General features: G+C 35.2%; 1 protein-coding gene across 16 annotated transcripts in view; it reads left to right on the forward strand.

The window, feature by feature from the left end:
- The window catches only part of DTNB (dystrobrevin beta), a 255173-nt gene that overhangs the window by 109131 nt on the left and 124341 nt on the right, over window positions 1–21701 (forward strand). For all 16 annotated transcript variants that reach the window (XR_010934112.1, XM_067703517.1, XM_067703515.1 and 13 more), the window contains exon 9: window positions 10940–11064. Coding sequence is in view for 15 of the 16 variants with exons in the window: in XM_067703517.1 (XP_067559618.1) it covers window positions 10940–11064 (125 nt within the window). In the remaining variant the exon portion in view is untranslated. The remainder of the gene's footprint in view (window positions 1–10939; window positions 11065–21701) is intronic.

A 21701-nucleotide genomic window follows, 5' to 3' on the forward strand; every position in this document is an offset into this window, starting at 1 on the left:
CTGAAGCAATAAAACATCTTTAAGTGAAGGAGTTTTACATTAAAGGAGAAGTTGCAGAAAGGAACTGCTTACACTGCCTGTTTGAGGCCATCACTACTGCCAGGACCCTGAAGCTCTCTGCTGATTTTGTCAGAACAGATACAGCATGCGGCCTCTGGCCAGGATGCCACTATTGGCTAAGATGGCAAGTGAGCAGTCCCATGGGAGATGTTTACACGGCCATGAAAACCCAGAGGAAGCTTAGCACAGTGAAATATAAACAGCAGAACTACACCCTGTGGGGTAGAACAGTCAGAAAGAAACTTTAAAAATAGGTCAATCTAATTTTCTTAGAGGACCAGGGATAGACTTTCATGATTAATACAAGAAGTGGAAGTTATGAAACTATAAATAATGAAAATGAAAAATGTAGTTGTCAAACAAACTCACCGGATGGGCTGCATTGCAAACTGGATATAGCTAAAGAACAGATTATTGAGCTGAAAGATCAGGGCAAGAGATTCTCCCAAAACTCAGCATCAAGAGGTAAGAGAGTGTCCTTTAATATAAAAAAAAAAAAAAAAAGAGTATGAAACAAAGATTGAAGCATTTAGATTCATGTAGAAGTTCCAACATTTATCTAATAGGAGTTGCAAGTGAAGAAAATTGACAAGAGACAATGTTTGAAGAAATAATGTATGAAAAATTTCCAAAACTGAAAAAGTATGAGCCCTTAGGTAGAAGGCCTACTAACTGAAGGAGAATACATTTTAAAAAGAACCAGCATAGTCAGCACCTGCATACATCCTAGTGATAATGATGAAGAGAAATTCCTAGGTGACAGTAGAGAGAAAAGACTGATGGTCTACAAAAGAATAAGAATCCAGATGACATTAGACTTTATCACTGGTTTTGAGAAACAACAGCAGAATGTCTTCAAGGTGCTGAGAGAAAATAAATTTGAACTTAAAATTCTGTTCTCACCCAAACTATCTTTCAACAGCAAGGACACTACAATAACATTTTCATAATTTAAGGACTTTGAAAGACCTTTGCTGAAAGAACTATTTAAAGATACACTGCAGTAAGAAAAAAAAATGAACCAAGAAGGTAGTAATGGGATTTAAGAAAAAAAAGGAAGCAGAGAAATCAAAAACAATATTGAATATAAATAAATATTGGTTATAGAATATATGACGATTTTTAGTAAGTTGTAACTTAAATCAACAAAAATAGCAACATGGAATTTGTGGTTGGGGGAGTGATAAAGGGAATTAAAAGCACACTAAAGATTTCAGGAGGAGGATAATAAAATGTAATTAATTCTAACTTGTAAGAAACTATAATTTTAAATATGCATTAAAAACTTAAGGGTAACCACTTGAAGAATTAGATATAAAATATAAACCTTAAAACTATTAGAAGAAAAAATGTAGCAGAAATAACCTTGACCAATCCAATAGAAGACAGGAAAAGAGAAAAAGAGAAAATCATGGTAAAATAGAAAACACAAAATAAGTTGCTAGGAATACATTTAAGCATACGTAGCAGTAGTTAAAGTAAATGAAAGTGAATTAAACTCACCTACTAAAATGATAAAAACTCTCAGATTTATCAAAATGACAAAAACCACATGCTCTTTCAGAGAAGATACACAGTTGATAATAAAGGGATGAAAAAGGTAGTATAAAATATTAGTATGAGACAAAACAAGGCAAACAACATTGGAACGGACATAGGTGGGGAATTTAAAATGCTAAAAAGTATAATTTGTAAGAGTTGGTATCAGTTATAAGCCTGTTTGTCCTGCTCTTGATAACACTGCATGTTTACGTATGTATATATGTGTATAAATTTATACATTTACAAATTACTGCCAAGGCTTTCTAAATGGTATTCCTGATTCTGCCCTTGTTACCTTCAGTTTATTCTAAGTATAGCAGCCAGAATGATCCTGTTAAAAATGAGATCCTTGCTTGCTCAATACACTCCAATAGCTTCCCATCTTGTTCAGGGTAAAGGTAGACTAAGCTAATTGTAGCCTCCCATCCCCAGTGACAAACATGCATGTAGGATGAAATATAACAAAACTGAAACGCAGAATTGAACTTGAATAAAAGAGAAATTCCTGGCTATCAAAAATTAAACCCCAAATTGTGATGTCCCCAGGATTTATCAGATGGGATACTGGATTTAGGCCAGTGGTTGGGGTTAGTGCCTCCATGGAGTAGGAAATGTAACTTGGGTCCACTCAAGGTGAGTAGAACTGGTATTTTTGTAAAAGCTGGAATTTGAGAAGGGCCGCCTCCTTGTGAAAGAGGGGCTAAAAATATTCCAGTGGCCCAGAGATAGTACAAATAGGACTCCCATACAAAAAAACAGTCTCTGCTAAAGGTGAGCTTATCATCAAATATTGCAAACTCAATTATAAAACCATCTACTATGAGGGAGAATCAGCAAACACAACAAACAGTAGCTTTAGTATGCCAAGGACTTCAGAAAATGGTACACTTTAAAAATTAAAGGAGTAAGTCTAGGAATAGTGACATTTCAAAAAGGAACACGTCAAGATGAAAAAGGAACAAATTGAATTTCTGCAAATAAAAAATAATAAGGTTAAGCTCAATAGAGGGGTTAAATAGCAGATTACAGACAGCTACAGCAAAAATTAGGGAATGGAAAATAAGTCTGAGGAAATTAACCAGGATACAGAATATTGAACACAGATATAGGGAAATGGAAAATGTGACAGGCAATTGAAGGATTTGAAGGATAGAATGAACAGGTCTACCTAGAATTCCATACCTATCTAATCTAAGAGCAAAGAAGGAATATATATTTTCAGAAAAAGTCTCAGTGGGTTTGTCACCAATAGACCATTGCTAAAGGAACTAACAAAGGATATGTTTTGGGGAAAAAATGAATTGAAGCAATAAGGAAGAAATGGAACATAAGAAGGAATGGTGCACAGCAGAATTGGCAAATGTGAGTAAATTTAAATAAGCACTATATGTAAATAATAATGACTAATAATTTTATTGGTCTTAAAATAAGATGCAGCTAAAGTACTAATTAACTATGACATTAATATAGTTGGGGCATGGTTAGAGTTAAAGGATTTGAAGTTACAGGATGAGAGTACAGATACTGTTTAAGACGGTGGTAAAATGTTCACATTAAATGAGTTAGAGGAGGTTCCTGACTTCTCTTGGGGATTTAATAGGCTTATGTTTCTGTTTGAATCTATGAGTTCTCATCACAAGGAAAAAATATTTTTTTCTTTTTCTTTTATTTTGTATCTATATGAGGTGATGAACGTTCACTAAACTTAACTGTGGTAATCAGTTCGTAATGTATGTAAGTCAAATCATTATGCTGTACATCTTAAATTTATACAATACTGTATGTCTATTATATTTCAGTAAGAAAAAAGAAAAAAAAAGACATACCAAGCCAAGAACTAACCAAAAGAAAACTGGTGAAACTATATTAACCTCAGAAAATAGATTTCAGGGCAAAAATCTTTAGGAAAGAGATTAAAATGTTATATTTCATGTTATATATATTTTATTACAATAAAAAAATCTTCACCAGAGGTAAAGTTTACAAACGATAAAAAGATGACATTAACAGTTATACATAGATATACAACTAATAGCATAGCTTTAAAATGTGTAAATAAAAATTAATAAGAGCACAATAAGAAATTTAAAATACATTATTAAAATGGGTGATTTTAACGCATTTCTCTCAACAATTGTTAGAATCATTAGACAAAAAACACAATGTAGAAAATTCGAATGTATCCAGCAATTAATGGTTGCACATTCTTTTCAAACACACAACACTTGACCACATAAATGAAGTCTCAGAAAAGAATTAGTGTCGATTATAGTGCATTTGAGCTAGGAATCAATAACAAAAAGATAAGAAAACAACTGTACATTGGTTATTGAAAGATTAGTTGAAATGAACAAACTCCTAAAACAACCTTGCTTTCCAAAACTGATCTAAGATAGAATAAAACCTGCAAGTATTAGTATAATCATTAAAGAATTTGAACTAGTAGCTTAAAATATTTCTACAAAGGAAACAACCAGGCCTGAGTGACTTTACATAAGTTTCAACAAGCATTCAAAGAAAAGAATTCCAGTATTATAAAAATCTCCCAAATTCTAGAAAAACTAATGAGCATTCTGATTTCATTTTTGAGGCTAGAACTACCTTGGTACCAAAACCTTACGAGGACAACAGGAAAGGAGAATTACAAGCCATTCTAATGAAGACAAATAAAAGCCTAAACAAAGTATTAGGAAACCCAACTCAGCGGTGTATACAAAAGATCATAATCACACTGGTTTTATTCCAGCAATTAAAGATAGATTATTATAATTTAGCCATATTCATAAGTTGATGGATTAAATCTGTATAATCATCTCAAAAGACATGTAAAACAGTGATTAAAACCTCATATCCACACAGACAAACACTGCACTTTAACAATCTAGGGGAAGAAGAATTTCCTTAACCTAATACATATAGGATATTTATAAAAACATAGTATCCATTATATTTACTGATGAAATGTCAGGAGTATTTGTTTTGAGATTGAAATCTTAAGATTGAAAACAAAACAAGGAGGCTTGCTATCACCACTTCTATTCAACATTTTCTTGGAGGTCCTAAAGCAGCAGAATAAACAAGGAAAAGAGATAAAATGTATTTTAATTGGAAGGAAGCAAAGTTATCATTATTTACCTATGACTGTTAATGTAGAAAGATTGAAAGAATCTCCAAATCATTAGAATTAAAATAAGAGTAGGGGCAATAAAAGTAAAAATAGATAAATTGGACTACATCAAAATTTAAAACTCCTGTGCATCAAAGGACACATCAACATAGTAAAAAGGCAAACTATGGTATGGGAGAAAATATTTGCATATCATATATCTGATAAGGGGCTCATATTCAGATTATATAAAGAACTCCTATAACTTAAGAACAATAAAAAGCAAATAACCCATTAAAAAATTGGTCTAAAGGAATTATTTAAAGGAATAGACATTTCTCCAGAGATGATATATAAATGGCCAATATACTTAACTGTACACTTAAAAATGGTTGAGATGGTAAATTTTATGTTATGTGTATTTTACCAACATTTTTAAAAATAAGAGAGCAAGGTTTCTGAATATAAAATCTTTCTATAACTAGAAATAAATAACAGATACATATATCCATTATAAACAAGAATCTGTAACTTTATTGAAAGATATTTAAAAAGGCTTAGGGGAATTCCCTAGTGGGATCCAGTGGTTAGGACTCCGCACTTTCATTGCCAAGGACCCGGGTTCGATCCCTGGTCAGGGAACTAAGATCCTGCAAGCTGCGTGGTGTGGCCAAAAAAAAAAAAAAAGAGGCTAAATACATGAGGGGATGAACATATACACGGAAAGGAATGTTCAGTGTGTGAACTGACATGTGAAGATGTCAGTTCTCTCCAGAATTGTCTATATATTCGATCAGTTCCCATCAAAATCCCAACAGGATTTTTCTTTTGCGGTAAATGGACAGACTGATTGTAAAATTTAATTGGAAGTGTGAAGGGTCAAGAATAACAAAGACTCTCCTAATGAAGAATGAAAGTTTGGGGCACTGGTACTACCTGAAAAGATAAGAGGAAACTGTAACAATTAAATCATCATGATACTGGTACAGGGATAGAAGTAGAATATCTATCTTGTAGGAGAAGAATGGATTGTTTATTAAGTGATCCTGAAGCAACTGATTATCCATATTGGATACAATTGGATTATTTCCTTATACCTATCAAAGAAATCAGTTCTAAGTAGATTCAAACTTAAATATGAAAGATAAAAACTATGGAACAATGAAGACAATCTGGGAGGATATCGTTATGACATCAGGGAGGGGAATATTTCTTAAGATACAAAAGGCACAAAATACGAAAGAAAAGATTAATAAATTGGGACTACTGTGTATTTAAAGATGACCATTCATTAAAAACAATAGAGTGAAAAACCTTAAAGTGAAAGTTGTTTGTAAGATATAACTTCTGTACGGTTAAAATACAAAAATATATAGAACTCTTACAAATCGGTAAGATAAAGACAAACCCAGTGAAACACTACGCCAAAGACAGGAACAGGCATTTCACAGACAAAGAAATACAAATGGCCCATAAACATTGGAAAAGATGCTCAATATTTCTAGTAATAAGGGAATTGCAAATTAAAAGCCCAGTAACATTTGTCACCCACCAGATTGGCAAATGTTAGAACGTCTGACTGTAACAAGGGTTGGCCAGAATGTAGAGTCAGGAAGTCCCTCACATAGCTGATGGGAGTGGAAATTAGCATAACCACTTTGTAAAAGCAAATTGGCAGTGCCTAGTAACACTGAATGTCATAATTTATGACCCAATAATTCCACTCTTAGGAAATTCTTTTACATGGCCAGCAGGAGACACGGACAAGAAAGTTTTATAGCAGCATTGTGACTGAGAGGGAACAAAGGGAAACAACCCAAATATATAAATTATGATGTAACTGAGCAATGAAATACAATCAAGCCATGAAAAAACGAGTGAATTTTATCAACATATGCATCAACATGGATGAATTGTAACATAATTTTGAGTAAAAGAAGCCAGTTGCAGAAAAAATATATATGTAAATCTATATAGGTTTTAAGCATGTATTAAATAAATCATGTATTTTTTATAGTACATAATTGCTAAAATAGTAAACTCAAGGAAATGATTAGTACAAAATCCAGGATACTGATAACCAGGAGAGGTGCGGGTATGGTGGGAGTGGGCTGTATTAGATAAGGGCTCACAGCCAGGCTTCCAAGTGACCATAATGGTATATTTCTCAGGCAGAATAGTGGGTAGATGGGTATTTGTTTTATCACTTTTTAGACTGTACACCCACATTTTATATACTTTTGAAGTATTCTTTTTTAATGTAAGCTGTAATTTTTTTTCCAAGGTGACCTTACTTTATTTTATTTATTTATTTTTAACATCTTTATTGGAGTAGAGTTGCTTTACAATGTTGTTAGTTTCTGCTGTATAACAGAATGAGTCAGCTCTATGTATACATATATCCCCTCCCTCTTGCATCTGCCTCCCACCCTCCCAATCCCACCCCTCTAGGTGGTCACAAAGCACCGAGCTGATTTCCCTGTGCTATGCGGCTGCTTCCCACTAGCTATCTATTTTACATTTGGTAGTGTATATATGTCCATGCTACTCTTACTTCACCCCAGCTTCCCCTTCCCCCTCCCTGTGTCCTCAAGTCCATTTTCTACGTCTGCATCTTTATTTCTGTCCTGCCCCTAGGTTCTTCAGAACCTTTTTTTTTTTTTTTTTAAGATTCCATATATATGTGTTAGCGTATGGTATTTGTTTTTCTCTTTCTGACTCACTTCACTCTGTATAACAGACTAGGTCCATCTACCTCACTACAAATAACTCAATTTTGTTTCTTTTTATGGCTGAGTAATATTCCATTGTTTATCTGTGCCACATCTTCTTTATCCATTCATCTGTTGATGGACACTTAGGTTGCTTCCATGTCCTGGCTATTGTAAATAGTGCTGCAATGAACATTGTGGTACATGTCTCTTTTTGAATTATGTGACCTGTAATATTTTTAAGAGATGGTAGGAAATGTTTTGAAATTAGGTAAAGTGGATGAAGGTATTGAAAATGCACAAAGATTGAAAATCATTGCCTAAGAGGGTTTGGAGGAGATCTGATTTTCTAGGTTAAGGCGTCCCCGTATATCAGTGTGAGGGTTCAAGTGAGGGGAAAGGTACAAAGACCTGTCAGAACATCTCTGGCCTAGCGGCTTAAACGAAGTGTGGAGTCACCAGTCCCTACACCTGGATTGCTTTTCTTCCTCCCTCACTCCCTGCACTTCTGTAAATACTTAGTGACTGACTACCAAGTCCTGGGCATTGTCCTGGGAGCCGAGTAGCCAGAAGAGGTAATGTCCCTGTCTCGGCACTTATAGTGGTTTTCGAACTCTTGCTCACACACTTAGTTAATCTTAGTTTCCTAACGTAGCTCCACAGTGAAATCACTTTAGGCCCATATTGTAATTCATGCATTGAGGTCTTTTTAAGGAAATCATTTATCTACCAATTTAGACAGCCTAATTGAATGCATTATCTTTAAATTTTCAGGATAATGTTCTTTTTGGTTTGATCCTAGCCCTTAGATAATTCCTATATATGTTTATTTCCAGTCTTTTTCTCCTTCCCATACATATCAAGCATCTCTTGATGTACTCTACGTGGAATTGGCTTTGATGCATTGATGTTACCTTTCTCTCTTTCTTTTTGAGACTTGAAATGGGATCTAATCTTAAACCTTGACTCGGAGCAGTATTTTTGAAAGCACAACAAGCATGCTGCTAGAGAATATTAGGTGATACAAAGGGAAACATTTTTTATTTTAACAGTCTTATTTTAATGTTTATGGTAAAATATACACATGAAACCTGTGATTTCATGGCTATTATAATCCATCTCACATAGAATGCATGAATTAATGGCCCAGGTGGTTCTCAGATGTAGCAAAAAATCACGAAATGAGTACATGGATTACACATGCAGTGTTTGGTTGTAAAGGTGAATTAAGATATTCTCTGGTGTCCTCTGATGGTCTCCTACTCATATCATAACTCTCAAAAAAATTAAGCTTATGTGGTTTAGCCAGGAAAAAGCAATCTAGAAAATTCATCTAGGCAAATAATTTATTCAAATAACATATTCTGGTGTAGGTCAGGTTCTGGAAATACACAGATGAGTAAAATGTAGATCCTGCCCTTCAAGACCACTGGTCTAACAGAGATAGGCATGTAAATTTAAAAGTGCAGCGTAGCATTGGAACAGTGCAACAGTGGAAATGTGTACTTGGCGAGTGGGTAGCTTGGAAAGAGGGGTGCCGACTTACGGAGCAGTGAGGAAAGTAGGGGAAGGGAGGCTTGCAAACAAGCAGCCTTGAGAGATGAGCAGAAAATTTAAAGAGAAATAGATCGGGAAAGGGAGATCTCAGAAAGGCACGTGCCAAGGTACAGAGATCTAAGAGAACATGGTACATTGGGTTAACTGAGCAGCCTGATGTTTATGCTGGTGTGGGGTGAGAGGTGAGGACAGAGTGGGGAGCCAGAGATGAAAGCTCCTAAGTGAGCTGTGATGGCGTGGATTTAGATCTTAGTCTATAAATGATTATCAGCCTTTGCAAGATTTTAAGCAGAAGACTGTGTGATGTCTGGGGCAGTGTAGAAGATGGAGCAGAGGAAGAAGAATCAGAGTCATGTTATAGCTAGTCATTGCGCAAAGGGATGATGGAGAGCAGTTGTGGGGAAGTTCAGAATTTCTGCTTTGTGTAGCTTCATATAATTTTCAGGAGATTAGATTACATATAGATTTCCCCCACAATTTAATGTGTTGAAGGGGATGGTAGTAGGTGATTTGGAGCCAATATATGAAGTTTCTGAAGAGAATGGTATTATTCAGTCTGTTAGAAACAAGGTATTAAGTAACTTTCCCTATATAGTCTTAAAGGTAAATAGATTTTGGCTTATTTTCTGTTAAAATATATGTAGGCAGCATATAAAAGTTAAGTGGAGATGTGCTACTGATGAGACACACAGCTGCAAACAAGGTCTATTTTCTAATTAAAGTAGTACTACAGTAATACACTGCAGAGACAGAAGAATGAAATATTTAAACTTTTTTGCGACTAGTATCCTGCCAAGAAAATCTCAGATAACAGTATTATTTAAAAGGAATTGGGGGCCTTCTCTGGTGGCGCAGTGGTTAAGCATCCTCCTGCCAATGCAGGGGACATGGGTTCGAGCCCTGGTCCAGGAAGATCCCATGTGCTGCAGAGCAACTAAGCCCGTGCACCACAACTACTGAGCCTGCGCTCTAGATCCCGCAAGCCACAACTACTGAAGCCATGTGCCACAACTGCTGAAGCCCGCACGCCTAGAGCCCGTGCTCTGCAACAAGAGAAGCCACCGCAGTGAGAAGCCTGCACACTGCAACAAAGAGTAGCCCCGCTCACCGCAGCTAGAGAAAGCCCGTGCAGCAATGGAGATCCAACGCAGCCAAAATATAAATAAATAAATAAACTAATTAATTTTTTAAAAAGTGTCCTTTAAATATGGGTTTCATATTCTACATATCTTAGTCGTGGCATATTGTTTACTTTTGTGCATATTTACTATTATACCTTAGGCCTGCTAGTCTTTGGATTTAGTGTGTATTGTTCTACCTTCCCAGGAAATGTATTAGTATGCCGACTTATTTTTGTACCTTCAGCATATCATAATTTAGAGTCACAGATCTGATGCTGCCTGTGTATGTGAGTGCACTCATTTGTATCTGTATACATAGCCAGACCCTTAACACCAAATGTTCTGTTTCATGTTCATTTGGGGAATATTCTCTTAATATTTGGGGGGATGTGGGTTAGTCAGCTAATTTGCTAACATTCAAGAGCTGTGAGCTCTCAGCATTATCTTAACCTTTTAGTATTTTAGTCTAGCAAGAATTTCTGACTCTGATCAGGGAATTAACTATAACATCTTACCAGAATGACCCAGAAGCATCAAAAGAGGGAGTTCCTGCAAAGGGCACACAGAGATGTTCAAAAGGCAAGTTAACACTAACTGGATAGTGTGACTGCATAGTAGAAATGAGGGAGTTAGGACAGAAACGAAGGGCCACAAACGACCTTGAAACAACCCCTTGAAACAACCGTAGGTTCCTTTCTGCAAGGCTCAGTAGTGGTGACTGTAATGCAACTTAGTTTGTATTTGCAAAGATATTTTCTACAGCTCTCGTCACTTAGTTAAAATTCTGTTTCATTCTTTTGAAAATTCAATTCCTTATTTCCATATTTTCTACTTTGACACAGAAATCCCCTGCAAAGAAGCTGAGCCATGCAATTAGTAAATCCTTGGGGTGTGTACCCACCAGAGAACCTCCGCATCCTGTTTTTCCTGAACAACCAGAGAAACCACTTGACCTTGCAAATATAGTGTAAGTATATGATAGATGTGGATTATACTGAAATGGAAACCTTGCTGAATTCTTCTGGGTCAAAACCGAATGTCACCTAACATGAACATTTCACCTTCTGGTTTTTACTTTACTTTTGGGGATCTTAATACTTAAAGCTTTCAGCTCTTTAAATCACCATAAATATCTGCATGGAAACCTAGCTCCTGAGCCCTGAAGCCTAAGTTATGTAGCAGTCCCCTTTAATACGTTAAGAGTAATTAGTGTGCTGGGTTTAACAAGGTTGTCTTTTGTTATTTGTGTTCTTCCCTTAAATCAGCAGTAGAGATCTTTTCTTCTTTACAACAGTTAATGACCATAGAGATTTTAAAAGTTAGTTTAGACCACATGGAAATGAAAATCAACCTAATTTGCTCTTTTTGTATTGAGAGAAAATTATGGAACCACAAGACTGAACTCTATAAATAAAACTAGTGTTTTATTTTTATTTTCAGTTAAATATTCTTGCTAAGGAAAAGAAAGCTGGAGGGGAACAAAAAAGCTAGAGAAATGAAGAGGAAAAGTAAGGAGGAGGAGAAACAATGAAGGATAAGATTCAGCTTTTAAACTGATTTCTTCCCTCTGAATTAAATAATGATATTAAGTATACTCTGCTAGATAAAGTTGGTAGGTTTTTGATTATTAGTCTTACTCGGGTATTTAGAAGTTTTTCTGTTGCAGTAGACATCAATTTTCTTTTACCTAGCTCAAATTACATAGTTTGATTAAATGAGCTCTTAGAGTTCTTGATCTTTTCTTTCTCTTTCGTTCAATAATTTTCAAAACTTTTATATTTATTAAAATAATACACACATATAGATTAAAAATTCAGTAATACAGAAAAAATACAACAATACGTATAACAAAACGCAGTACATCCTCCCCAGTTTCATTGTGCTTCATTTGGGTTTTTAGATCTCCTAATGGATACCTCCATATCGCTAAATAATATATTCAGAGCACCATTTCTTGGCCTATCAGTTTTGGACATTATTGAATTCCTTCTGTGGTGTAAGGGACCAACCTCATTTATAACTCTACATATCAACCCACCTCATCTTTTCATAATTATATCACCATTTTAAAAATCAGTTACCTTTGTACTCTTGAATGTAATTTTTAAACTTCTATTTCTTGTAACTTCTTTTGACTTCTACTATGTAAACGAAGGAAGTTTTAACCTTCTGTCTGCTTCTCCCTTCGCCTCCTAACTTCTGTCATCTGTGCCATTACTTTTATCAAAGCTGATAATATTTCTGTTCTCTCCTATGATCATAACTAAGTCGTCTGAGGTTTATTAAGGGCTCAATCTAAAAGTTGAAAATCAAATAACAGAATTTTAAGTTAATTCCATTCATTACAAAGTCAAGCAGTGTGCTGTCATTCTGTGTACCCTTTGTTTAGTTCCAGTGTCACAATCCCTGTGCAGTTGTTCTCGTCAGAGTTCAGTGGGATCTTCTCTCTTATATACCACAGATTGCTCAAAAGTGTGCCTGTTGACTTTATAACTGGACTGACTTTCCTGTACTGTTTTTGTGGTTGTTTTTCCTTCAGTTTCCCATTGATTTCTTCTTCCTGGAGAAAAAATATGCTTTTCTCCCACTGTGTTCCATAGTAGATTTTACTTATTTGTGTGTAATCCATTTTTTGGTTAAATTTGTTAACCTCTTCCCTTTTTGGTTAGTGTTTTTCATTTGAATTAAAACAAAACAAAACAAAACCCTTGCCTGCTCCAACATTGTAGTGATATTTCTCTCTCTTTTTAAGCTTTGAAGATGTCCTTTTTACATATGTCTTTAATTCATCTGGAACAAATTTTTGTGTGTGGTGTGCTGTGGAATATCCAGTTTTCTCTCTCTCTCTGCATTTGAATAATAACTTGTCTCAATGCCATTTTTTGGATAATCCATCATTTCCCCACTTAACTACAATGCCACCATTGTCATAAATGAAGTTTGCAAATACGCACGGTCTGGTTTCTGGGCTCTTGATTCTGTTCCTTTGGTCAAAATTTCTATCACTATGCCAATATCATGCTATCTTAATTACTGTAAGGGATTAAGTCATCTTTTTTAGGAGTGTCTTGTCTATTCTTTGCCCTTTGCTCTTTCATATAAATTTGAGAATCAGCTTATTGAGTCCCTCATAAAATTTTGTTGGAGTTTTGATCAGAGATTTATTGAATCTAAAGATCAAATTGGGAAGAACAGACATCTTTATAATATTAAGTCTTCCATTCCATGAATGTGTTATGTCTTTGCATTTATTTAAATATCCTTTTGTGCCATTTAGTAAAGCTTTATAATTTTTCCTCAGAAAGGTCTTGTACATGTTAAATTAATTCTTGTGTACTTCGCATGTGTTGCTGCTGTTGCAAATGGTGCCTTTTTTCTCTGCAGTTATTTTGAGATATAATTTACATGCAATAAAATGCTCCCACTTTAAGTGTACAATTCAGTGATTTTTGGCAAATGTGTACAGTCATGAAGATGGTATCTTTTTTGAATTATGTTTCTTAACAGTTTGTTGCTGGTGTTGGACACGCACGTTGCTTTTGTATTTTAATCCACTATGTAGTCTTCTTGTGTAACTTGTTCATAATTCTAGCAATTTGTACTCACATTCTTTTGGATTTTCTATAAATCATTATATCACCTGCAAATAATGATTGCCTTTTGTCTTGCCTCCCATTCTTTATGCTTTTAAATATACTCATGTTTTTTTCTTTTGGTTTTATTATGCCAGCTAGAGCCTCCAGTGCAATATTGAATGCAATGGTCTGATAGGCATTCTTGCATTATTACTAATACCAAAGAGAACACTTTCAGCATTCATTTTAGCATGTCTTTTGATGTTGGTTTTTTGTAGAAACTGTATCAGATAAAAGAGGTTCCCTTTTATTCCTAGTTTGCTAGTGCTTTCTTTTTGTCATGAATGATGTCAAATTTTATCAAAGACTTTCTGCATTGAGATGATAGCCTGAGTTTCTTTATTCTGTTAATAGAGTGAATTACATTAACTGTGTTTTAAACAACCCTACATTCCTGGAATAAACATAATTTGACCCTCCTTTTAATACACTGCTAGATTTCACTTGCTTATATTTTGTTTAGCTTTTTTCTATGTTTATGAGTTAAATTCTCCTGTAATTTCCCTTGATTTTTTTGTTTTGTTTTTAGGACAAAGTTTGCCCAGTTTGCTGTCTTCAAAAGGTTGAGGAGAATTCTCTCTTTTTATATTTTTGGGGGAGAGCTTGTTTAAGATTGGAATTATTTGCTCCTTGTATTTTTGGTAAAACTCACCAGTGAAGCTATCTGTGCCTTAAGCCTTCTTTGTGGGGAGATTTTTAACTATTAATTCCATTAATAGTTTAAAAAAAAAAGTCTTTTAAAAAAAGTATAAGACTATTTTCATTTTGTATTTCTTTTTGAGTCACTTTGGAACATTTTATAGATGTAGGAATTTGTCAATTCCATCTAATTTTCAAAGTTATTGGCACAAAGTTTATAATATTTATCTACAGTATCTGTGCTAACATCTTTTTCATTCCTACTCTCACATATTTATAGTTTTTTCCTTTTTTTTTTTTTCCTTGAAAAATCTTGCCATAGGCTTGTCCAATGTGTTAGGCTTTTAGAGGACCAACTTTTGGTTTTGATGATTCTTTTATTGTATGTATTGTATTTTAAAATTTTCATTTATTTCCATCCTTTATTATTTCTTTTGTTAAATCTTCTTTGGGTTTATTTTGCTACTCTTTTTCTAACTTATTTGAAGATATGGTTAGCTTACTCATTTCAGGTTTTTTCCCCCAAATTTAAGGATTTAAGGCTATAAATTTCTCTAAGCACTACCTGAGTAATGTCCACGTTTTGTTATGTAATTTTTTTATTGTTTAATTCTAAATATTTTCTAAGTTCTGTTATTTCTTCTTTGAGAAGTATACTTTCTTAATTTCCAAAAAAATGAGGGTTTTCTAGTTACCTTTTTGTTATTTCTAATTTAATTTCATTTTGGTCTGAAAAATGTTCTGTATTATTCAATTCTTTCAAATTTGTTGAGACATACTTATTATCTAGTATATGATCAAGTTTTTATTATGTTCCAAGTAAACTTGAAAACGTTTATTCTATGCTTGTTGGGTACAGAGTTTATAGTAAATGAATGTATGTCAATTAAGTCAAATTTGTTAACCATGTTACTCAAATCTTCTACAGCCTTACTTACTTGTTCAAAATTATACATATTTCACTAGGAAGTTAAAAATTTATTCTTAAGTTGTGACTTCCTTTATTCCTAATAATTCTATTTGTTCTCTAGTATATTTTATCTGCTAGTCACACCTTTTAAGATTTTTTGCTAGGTATGTACCCGGTATAACTTTTCCCATCCTTTTTCTTTCAATTTTTCTGTGTCCTTAGGTTTTCAGTATGTTTCTTATAAATTGTAAGCTGGATTTTAAGGGTGACATCCCACTCTAGTCACCCTTTCCCCCACGGGTAACCATTCTAATGTGCTTATTGTATATCCTTTGATTACAATAAGGAACAATCCTGTTCTTGAAAACTAGGTATTGTTTTCTATGTCTTTTTTTAAAGTTTACACAAGTGGTATGTGAACCATGTTTTGCCTATCCATTCTCCCTGGGATGGACACCCGGGTTGCCTTCAGATCTCTGCCTCCACATATAATGCTGCAGTAAATGCCTCAGATGTTCCCCAAATGGAACTGGGTAAGAATTTCTTTACAACTAGAATACAGTTGTTAGGTGAAGGATTATGTACATCTTGACCAGAAGAAGTGTGTTGGGGAATCCAGTAGTTCAGTGTAGACTTTCAGTTAATCTCTCCATTTTAATTCATACCACACCTCTCCCTGGTGTGCCTGAGTTTGAAGACTTTCTGGTCAGTTTCACTAGCAGGTAACCTCTAGTTTCTTACCAGCCCAGAAAAAAAGTAGTCATCTGACTGTGTGCTGCTGGGTAGTCCGGTGGAGGAGGTGGATGTGTTCTGCGTCACAGGCAGACTTTCAACTAATCCCCCTCTTTCTATTGCAGCCCCTCACTTCTCTTTCAGAGGCACCAGGCATCTTTAATTGCTGAGCATTCATGGTCATCTGTGTTTCCACTTCCCTTGTCTCAGGATGAACTTGACCTCAGATTTCTTCTCTGTATATTAAAAAAGCCTCCCCATTTCTAGTTTCTGTTAGTAAGGAATTCAGTGTAGGATTGAGAGCTAAGAATTGAAACCTGATTTTTTCTTTATTGACTCTTATCATTTTATTGTATTTACCTCAGATCTTTTTTTTTTTTTTTTTTTTTTTTGCGGTACGCGGGCCTCTCACTGTTGTGGCCTCTCCCATTGCAGAGCACAGGCTCCGGACGCACAGGCTCAGCGATCATGGCTCACGGGCCCAGCCACTCTGTGGCATGTGGGATCTTCCCGGACTGGGGCACGAACCCGTGTCCCCTGCATCAGCAGGCGGACTCTCAACCACTGCGCCATCAGGGAAGCCCCTCAGATCTTTTTTTAAAAAAATAAATAAAACATAGTAGATAATGTTGTGGCTTCCTATGTCCTTCCTAATCCCATTACCGTTTCTCTCTCCCAAAGAGTAGCCACTAACATTTATTTGGTATCGATCATTCTGTACATGTTTTTATACTTTTGCTAGATGTATATACATCTTAAAATCACATATTTTAAAACTTTATATAAATGGTCATGCTCTGCATAGTCTTCTGTAAGCTTATTACTTTATAAATATTGGGTGGGCCAAAAGGTTCATTTGGTTTTCTCCATAAGATGACTCTAGGAGCACTTAGTTGTCTTTAACTTCATTTGAAACAATTTTGTTAGATTGTATGTGACAGTTGTCATATCAGTGTGCCTTTAAAAAATGATTTATCAAAGTCGGTGAATTTTTGTGTAGCCATTTTAATATTGAAGATGGAAGAAAAAAAGCAACATTTTTGGCATATTATGCTTTATTATTTCAAGAAAGGTAAAAACATAACTGAAACTCACAAAAAGATTTGTGCAAGTGTACGGAGAAGGTGCTGTGACTGATCAAACATGTCAAAAGTGGTTTGTGAAGTGTTGTGCTGGAGATTTCTCACTGGACAATGCTCCACGGTCGGGTAGACCAGTTGAAGTTGAAGTTTCTGGCTCTACCATCTTAACACGAGGCCTCATTGGTCACTGCAGCTGAGGAAGAGAGCATGTGGGGACCTCACATCAGTTCTTCTGTGCTTTGGTGATACGTGTCATTTCCTTCACAACTGTACTAACTTCAATTATAGATCACCTTCCGTGTACCTAGGAAGGAGAGGAGAACCAGATATTGTTCAGCTGTAGTAATGTATACCATAAATGTATTCAACTTTACTAGATATTTCCAGACTAGGTATAACCTAGAACTCAAATTTTATAGTTCAGGTATTTATTAATCTAAATTATTCCCAAGCCATGTAGATAGTCAGTAGACCACTCAGAAAATGCAGTGATAGCTTCCCTTTTGTATTCTGATGAAACTTTGAGTAATTAATCCTATTTGGATTGACTAGACAACTTTTAAAGTCGCATTCAACTTCGAGGTTCTGTGTTTAACAGATTTTTTTTAATGTATATATTCACATACCAGTGGTTCCCAAACCTGGCTGATACCAGGGTCACTAAGCTTTTAAAAGTATAGAATACTAGATTACTTCCGTGCTCGGTCAACTGAATCATTATTCTGGGGGTGGCCTGGAATCTACCTTTTGAAAAAGTTTCCTTGTGAATCCGATCAGATTATGGAACCACCTCATTAGAACATAAATGGTTTTAGCTATATGAACAACAAGCTAAGAATTCACTATTAATCATCCAAAAATGCATATAGAGTACAACTGAAATATAAATATGTGAACAGCAATTCTTAATGCTTGCTGAAATTTAAATTTTCCATTCATTCAGCAAATATTTATTAAGGATCTTCCAGGTATTATGCAAGGTGCAAACAGTATTCACACAGTACTTTGCTTACATGCAAATAGGTTTGAGTGACAGTGAAGAAGCCAGTTTTATAAAGTACAGTGTTTTCGGCTGGCTTCCTAAGGAAAAAGTTACAAGTATAGATGAGAAAATTGTGAGGAGTGGGCCACTGTGCATTTCTTAATCATGATCAGGAAAAGAAAAAGATTGCTGTTTTGCACTTAGAGATGAAGGTAGCTCCTACATTTGAATGCTTAAAGTCAGCGAAATATTTCATTTAGATAGGATCATGATTGTTTTAATCATTGTTTCACTATATTAATTTAGAAGGGCCCTTCTTTGGTTGGACAAAAAATAGACAACATTCTTGTACTTCAGGTGTCCTTACACATTGCAGGTATTATTTTCAGACACTTAAAGTTGCTTTTATTTGTTTTACTAAAAATCAGTAATCCTGATTTGGATGAATGCCATCTACCAAGGAGGTTGAGAGTTGGGAATAGGGACTGGATGACCAATGTACTTGATTGAACTAGGCCACTAATTAAACACTTTTTAAGTAGGCTCACCCTTTATAGTTATTTCTTACATAGCATGCTTATTTGCTCACAGATTTTCAAAAAAAAGGGAGCATGCTACAATGTGTATATCTGTGACCATTTCAAGCTTGATCTTTCTCAGAGTAGAGAATAAAGTTTCTTACTGAAGTTTTAGTTTAATGGTCAAACTTGTTAATTTTTTTCTTTATGTTTCTGGCTTCTATTTCGTATGTAAAATTAATATTCTCCCTTCAAGATTATAAAAATACCTCTGTCAATAAATTTCTTATTTCTGTATTTTTTCCTTTGTTGTTGTTGTCAGATATGAGCTAGGAATTTAAGTTTGTTTTTTTTTTTTGATATGTCTTGGTGTGGATCTCTTTGGGTTCATCATGTTTGGGACTCTGTGCTTCTTGGACCTAGGTACTCTCCCCACATTAGGGAAGTGTTTCTTTTGTTGTTTTTTTTTTAACATCTTTATGGGAGTATAATTGCTTTACAGTGGTGTGTTAGTTTCTGCTTTATAACAAAATGAATCAGTTATATATATACATATGTTCCCATATCTTTTCCCTCTTGCGTCTCCCTTCCTCCCACCCTTCCTATCCCACCCCTCTAGGTGGTCACAAAGCACCGAGCTGATCTCCCTGTGCTATGAGGCTGCTTCCCACTAGCTATCTACCTTACGTTTGGTAGTGTATATATGTCCATGCCTCTCTCTCGCTTTGTCACAGCTTACCCTTCCCCCTCCCCATATCCTCAAGTCCATTCTCTAGTAGGTCTGTGTCTTTATTCCTGTCTTACCCCTAGGTTCTTCGTGACATCTTTTTTTTTTTCCTTAAATTCCATATATATGTGTTAGCATACGGTATTTGTCTCTCTCTTTCTGACTTACTTCACTCTGTATGACAAACTCTACCTCTATCCACCTCATTACAAATAGCTCAATTTCGTTTCTTTTTATGGCTGAGTAATATTCCATTGTATATATGTGCCACATCTTCTTTATCCATTCATCCGATGATGGACACTTAGGTTGTTTCTATCTCCGGGCTATTGTAAATAGAGCTGCAATGAACATTTTGGTATATGACTCCTTTTGAATTATGGTTTTCTCAGGGTATATGCCCAGTAGTGGGATTGCTGGGTCATATGGTAGTTCTATTTGTAGTTTTCTAAGGAACCTCCATACTGTTCTCCACAGTGGCTGTATCAATTTACATTCCCACCAACAGTGCAAGAGGGTTTCCTTTTCTCCACACGCTCTCCAGCATTTATTGTTTCTAGATTTTTTGATGATGGCCATTCTGACTGGTGTGAGATGATATCTCATTGTAGTTTTGATTTGCATTTCTCTAATGATTAGTGATGTTGAGCATTCTTTCATGTGTTTGTTGTCAGTCTGTATATCTTCTTTGGAGAAATGTCTATTTAGGTCTTCTGCCCATTTTTGGATTGGGTTGTTTGTTTTTTTGTTATTAAGCTGCATGAGCTGCTTATAAATTTTGGAGATTAATCCTTTGTCAGTTGCTTCATTTGCAAATCTTTTCTCCCATTCTGAGTGTTGTCTTTTGGTCTTGTTTATGGTTTCCTTTGCTGTGCAAAAGCTTTGAAGTTTCATTAGGTCCCATTTGTTTATTTTTGTTTTTATTTCCATTTCTCTAGGAGGTGGGTCAAAAAGGATCTTGCTGTGATTTATGTCATAGAGTGTCCTGCCTATGTTTTCCTCTAAGAGTTTGATAGTTTCTGGCCTTACATTTAGGTCTTTAATCCATTTTGATCTTATTTTTGTGTACGGTGTTAGTGAGTGATCTAATCTCATACTCTTACATGTACCTGTCCAGTTTTCCCAGCACCACTTATTGAAGAGGCTGTCCTTTCTCCACTGTACATTCCTGCCTCCTTTATCAAAGATAAGGTGACCATATGTGCGTGGGTTTATCTCTGGGCTTTCTATCCTGTTCCGTTGATCTATCTTTGTGTTTTTGTGCCAGTACCATACTGTCTTGATTACTGTAGCTTTGTAGTATAGTCTGAAGTCAGGGAGCCTGATTCCTCCAGCTCCATTTTTCGTTCTTAAGATTGCTTTGGCTATTCGGGGTTTTTTGGGTTTCCATACAGATTGTGAAATTTTTTGTTCTAGTTCTGTGAAAAATGCCAGTGGTAGTTTGATAGGGATTGCATTGAATCTGTAGATTGCTTTGGGTAGTAGCGTTATTTTCACAATGTTGATTCTTCCAATGTAAGAACATGGTATATCTCTCCATCAATTTGTATCATCTTTAATTTCTTTCATCAGTGTCTTATAATTTTCTGCATACAGGTCTTTTGTCTCCTTAGGTAGGTTTATTCCTAGACATTTCATTCTTTTTTGTTGCAATGGTAAATGGGAGTGTTTTCTTAATTTCACTTTCAGATTTTTCATCATTAGTATATAGGAATGCAAGAGATTTCTATGTATTAATTTTGTATCCTGCTGCTTTACCAAATTCATTGATTAGCTCTAGTAGTTTTCTGGTAGCATCTTTAGGATTCTCTATGTATAGTATCATGTCATCTGCAAACAGTGACAACTTTACTTCTTCTTTTCTGATTTGGATTCCTTTTATTTCTTTTTCTTCCCTGATTGCTGTGGCTAAAACTGCCAAAATTATGTTGAATAAGAGTGGTGAGAGTGGGCAACCTTGTCTTGTTCCTGATCTTAGTGCAAATGGTTTCAGTTTTTCCCCATTGGAGACGATGTTGGCTGTGGGTTTGTCATATATGGCCTTTATTATGTTGAGGAAAGTACCCTCTATGCCTACTTTCTGGAGGGTTTTTATCATAAATGGGTGTTGAATTTTGTTGAAAGCTTTCTCTGCATCTATTGAGATGATCATATGGTTTTTCTCCTTCAGTTTGTTTATATGGTGTATCACATTGATTGATTTGCATATGTTGAAGAATCCTTGCATTCCTGGGATAAACCCCACTTGATCATGGTATATGATCCTTTTAATGTGCTGTTGGATTCTGTTTGCTAGTATTTTGTTGAGGATTTTTGCATCTATCAGTGATATTGGCCTGTAGTTTTCTTTTTTGTGACATCTTTGTCTGGTTTTGGTAT

Source organism: Pseudorca crassidens, chromosome 14 (assembly GCF_039906515.1).
Source record: "Pseudorca crassidens isolate mPseCra1 chromosome 14, mPseCra1.hap1, whole genome shotgun sequence".
Classification (NCBI taxonomy): Eukaryota; Metazoa; Chordata; class Mammalia; order Artiodactyla; family Delphinidae; genus Pseudorca; species Pseudorca crassidens.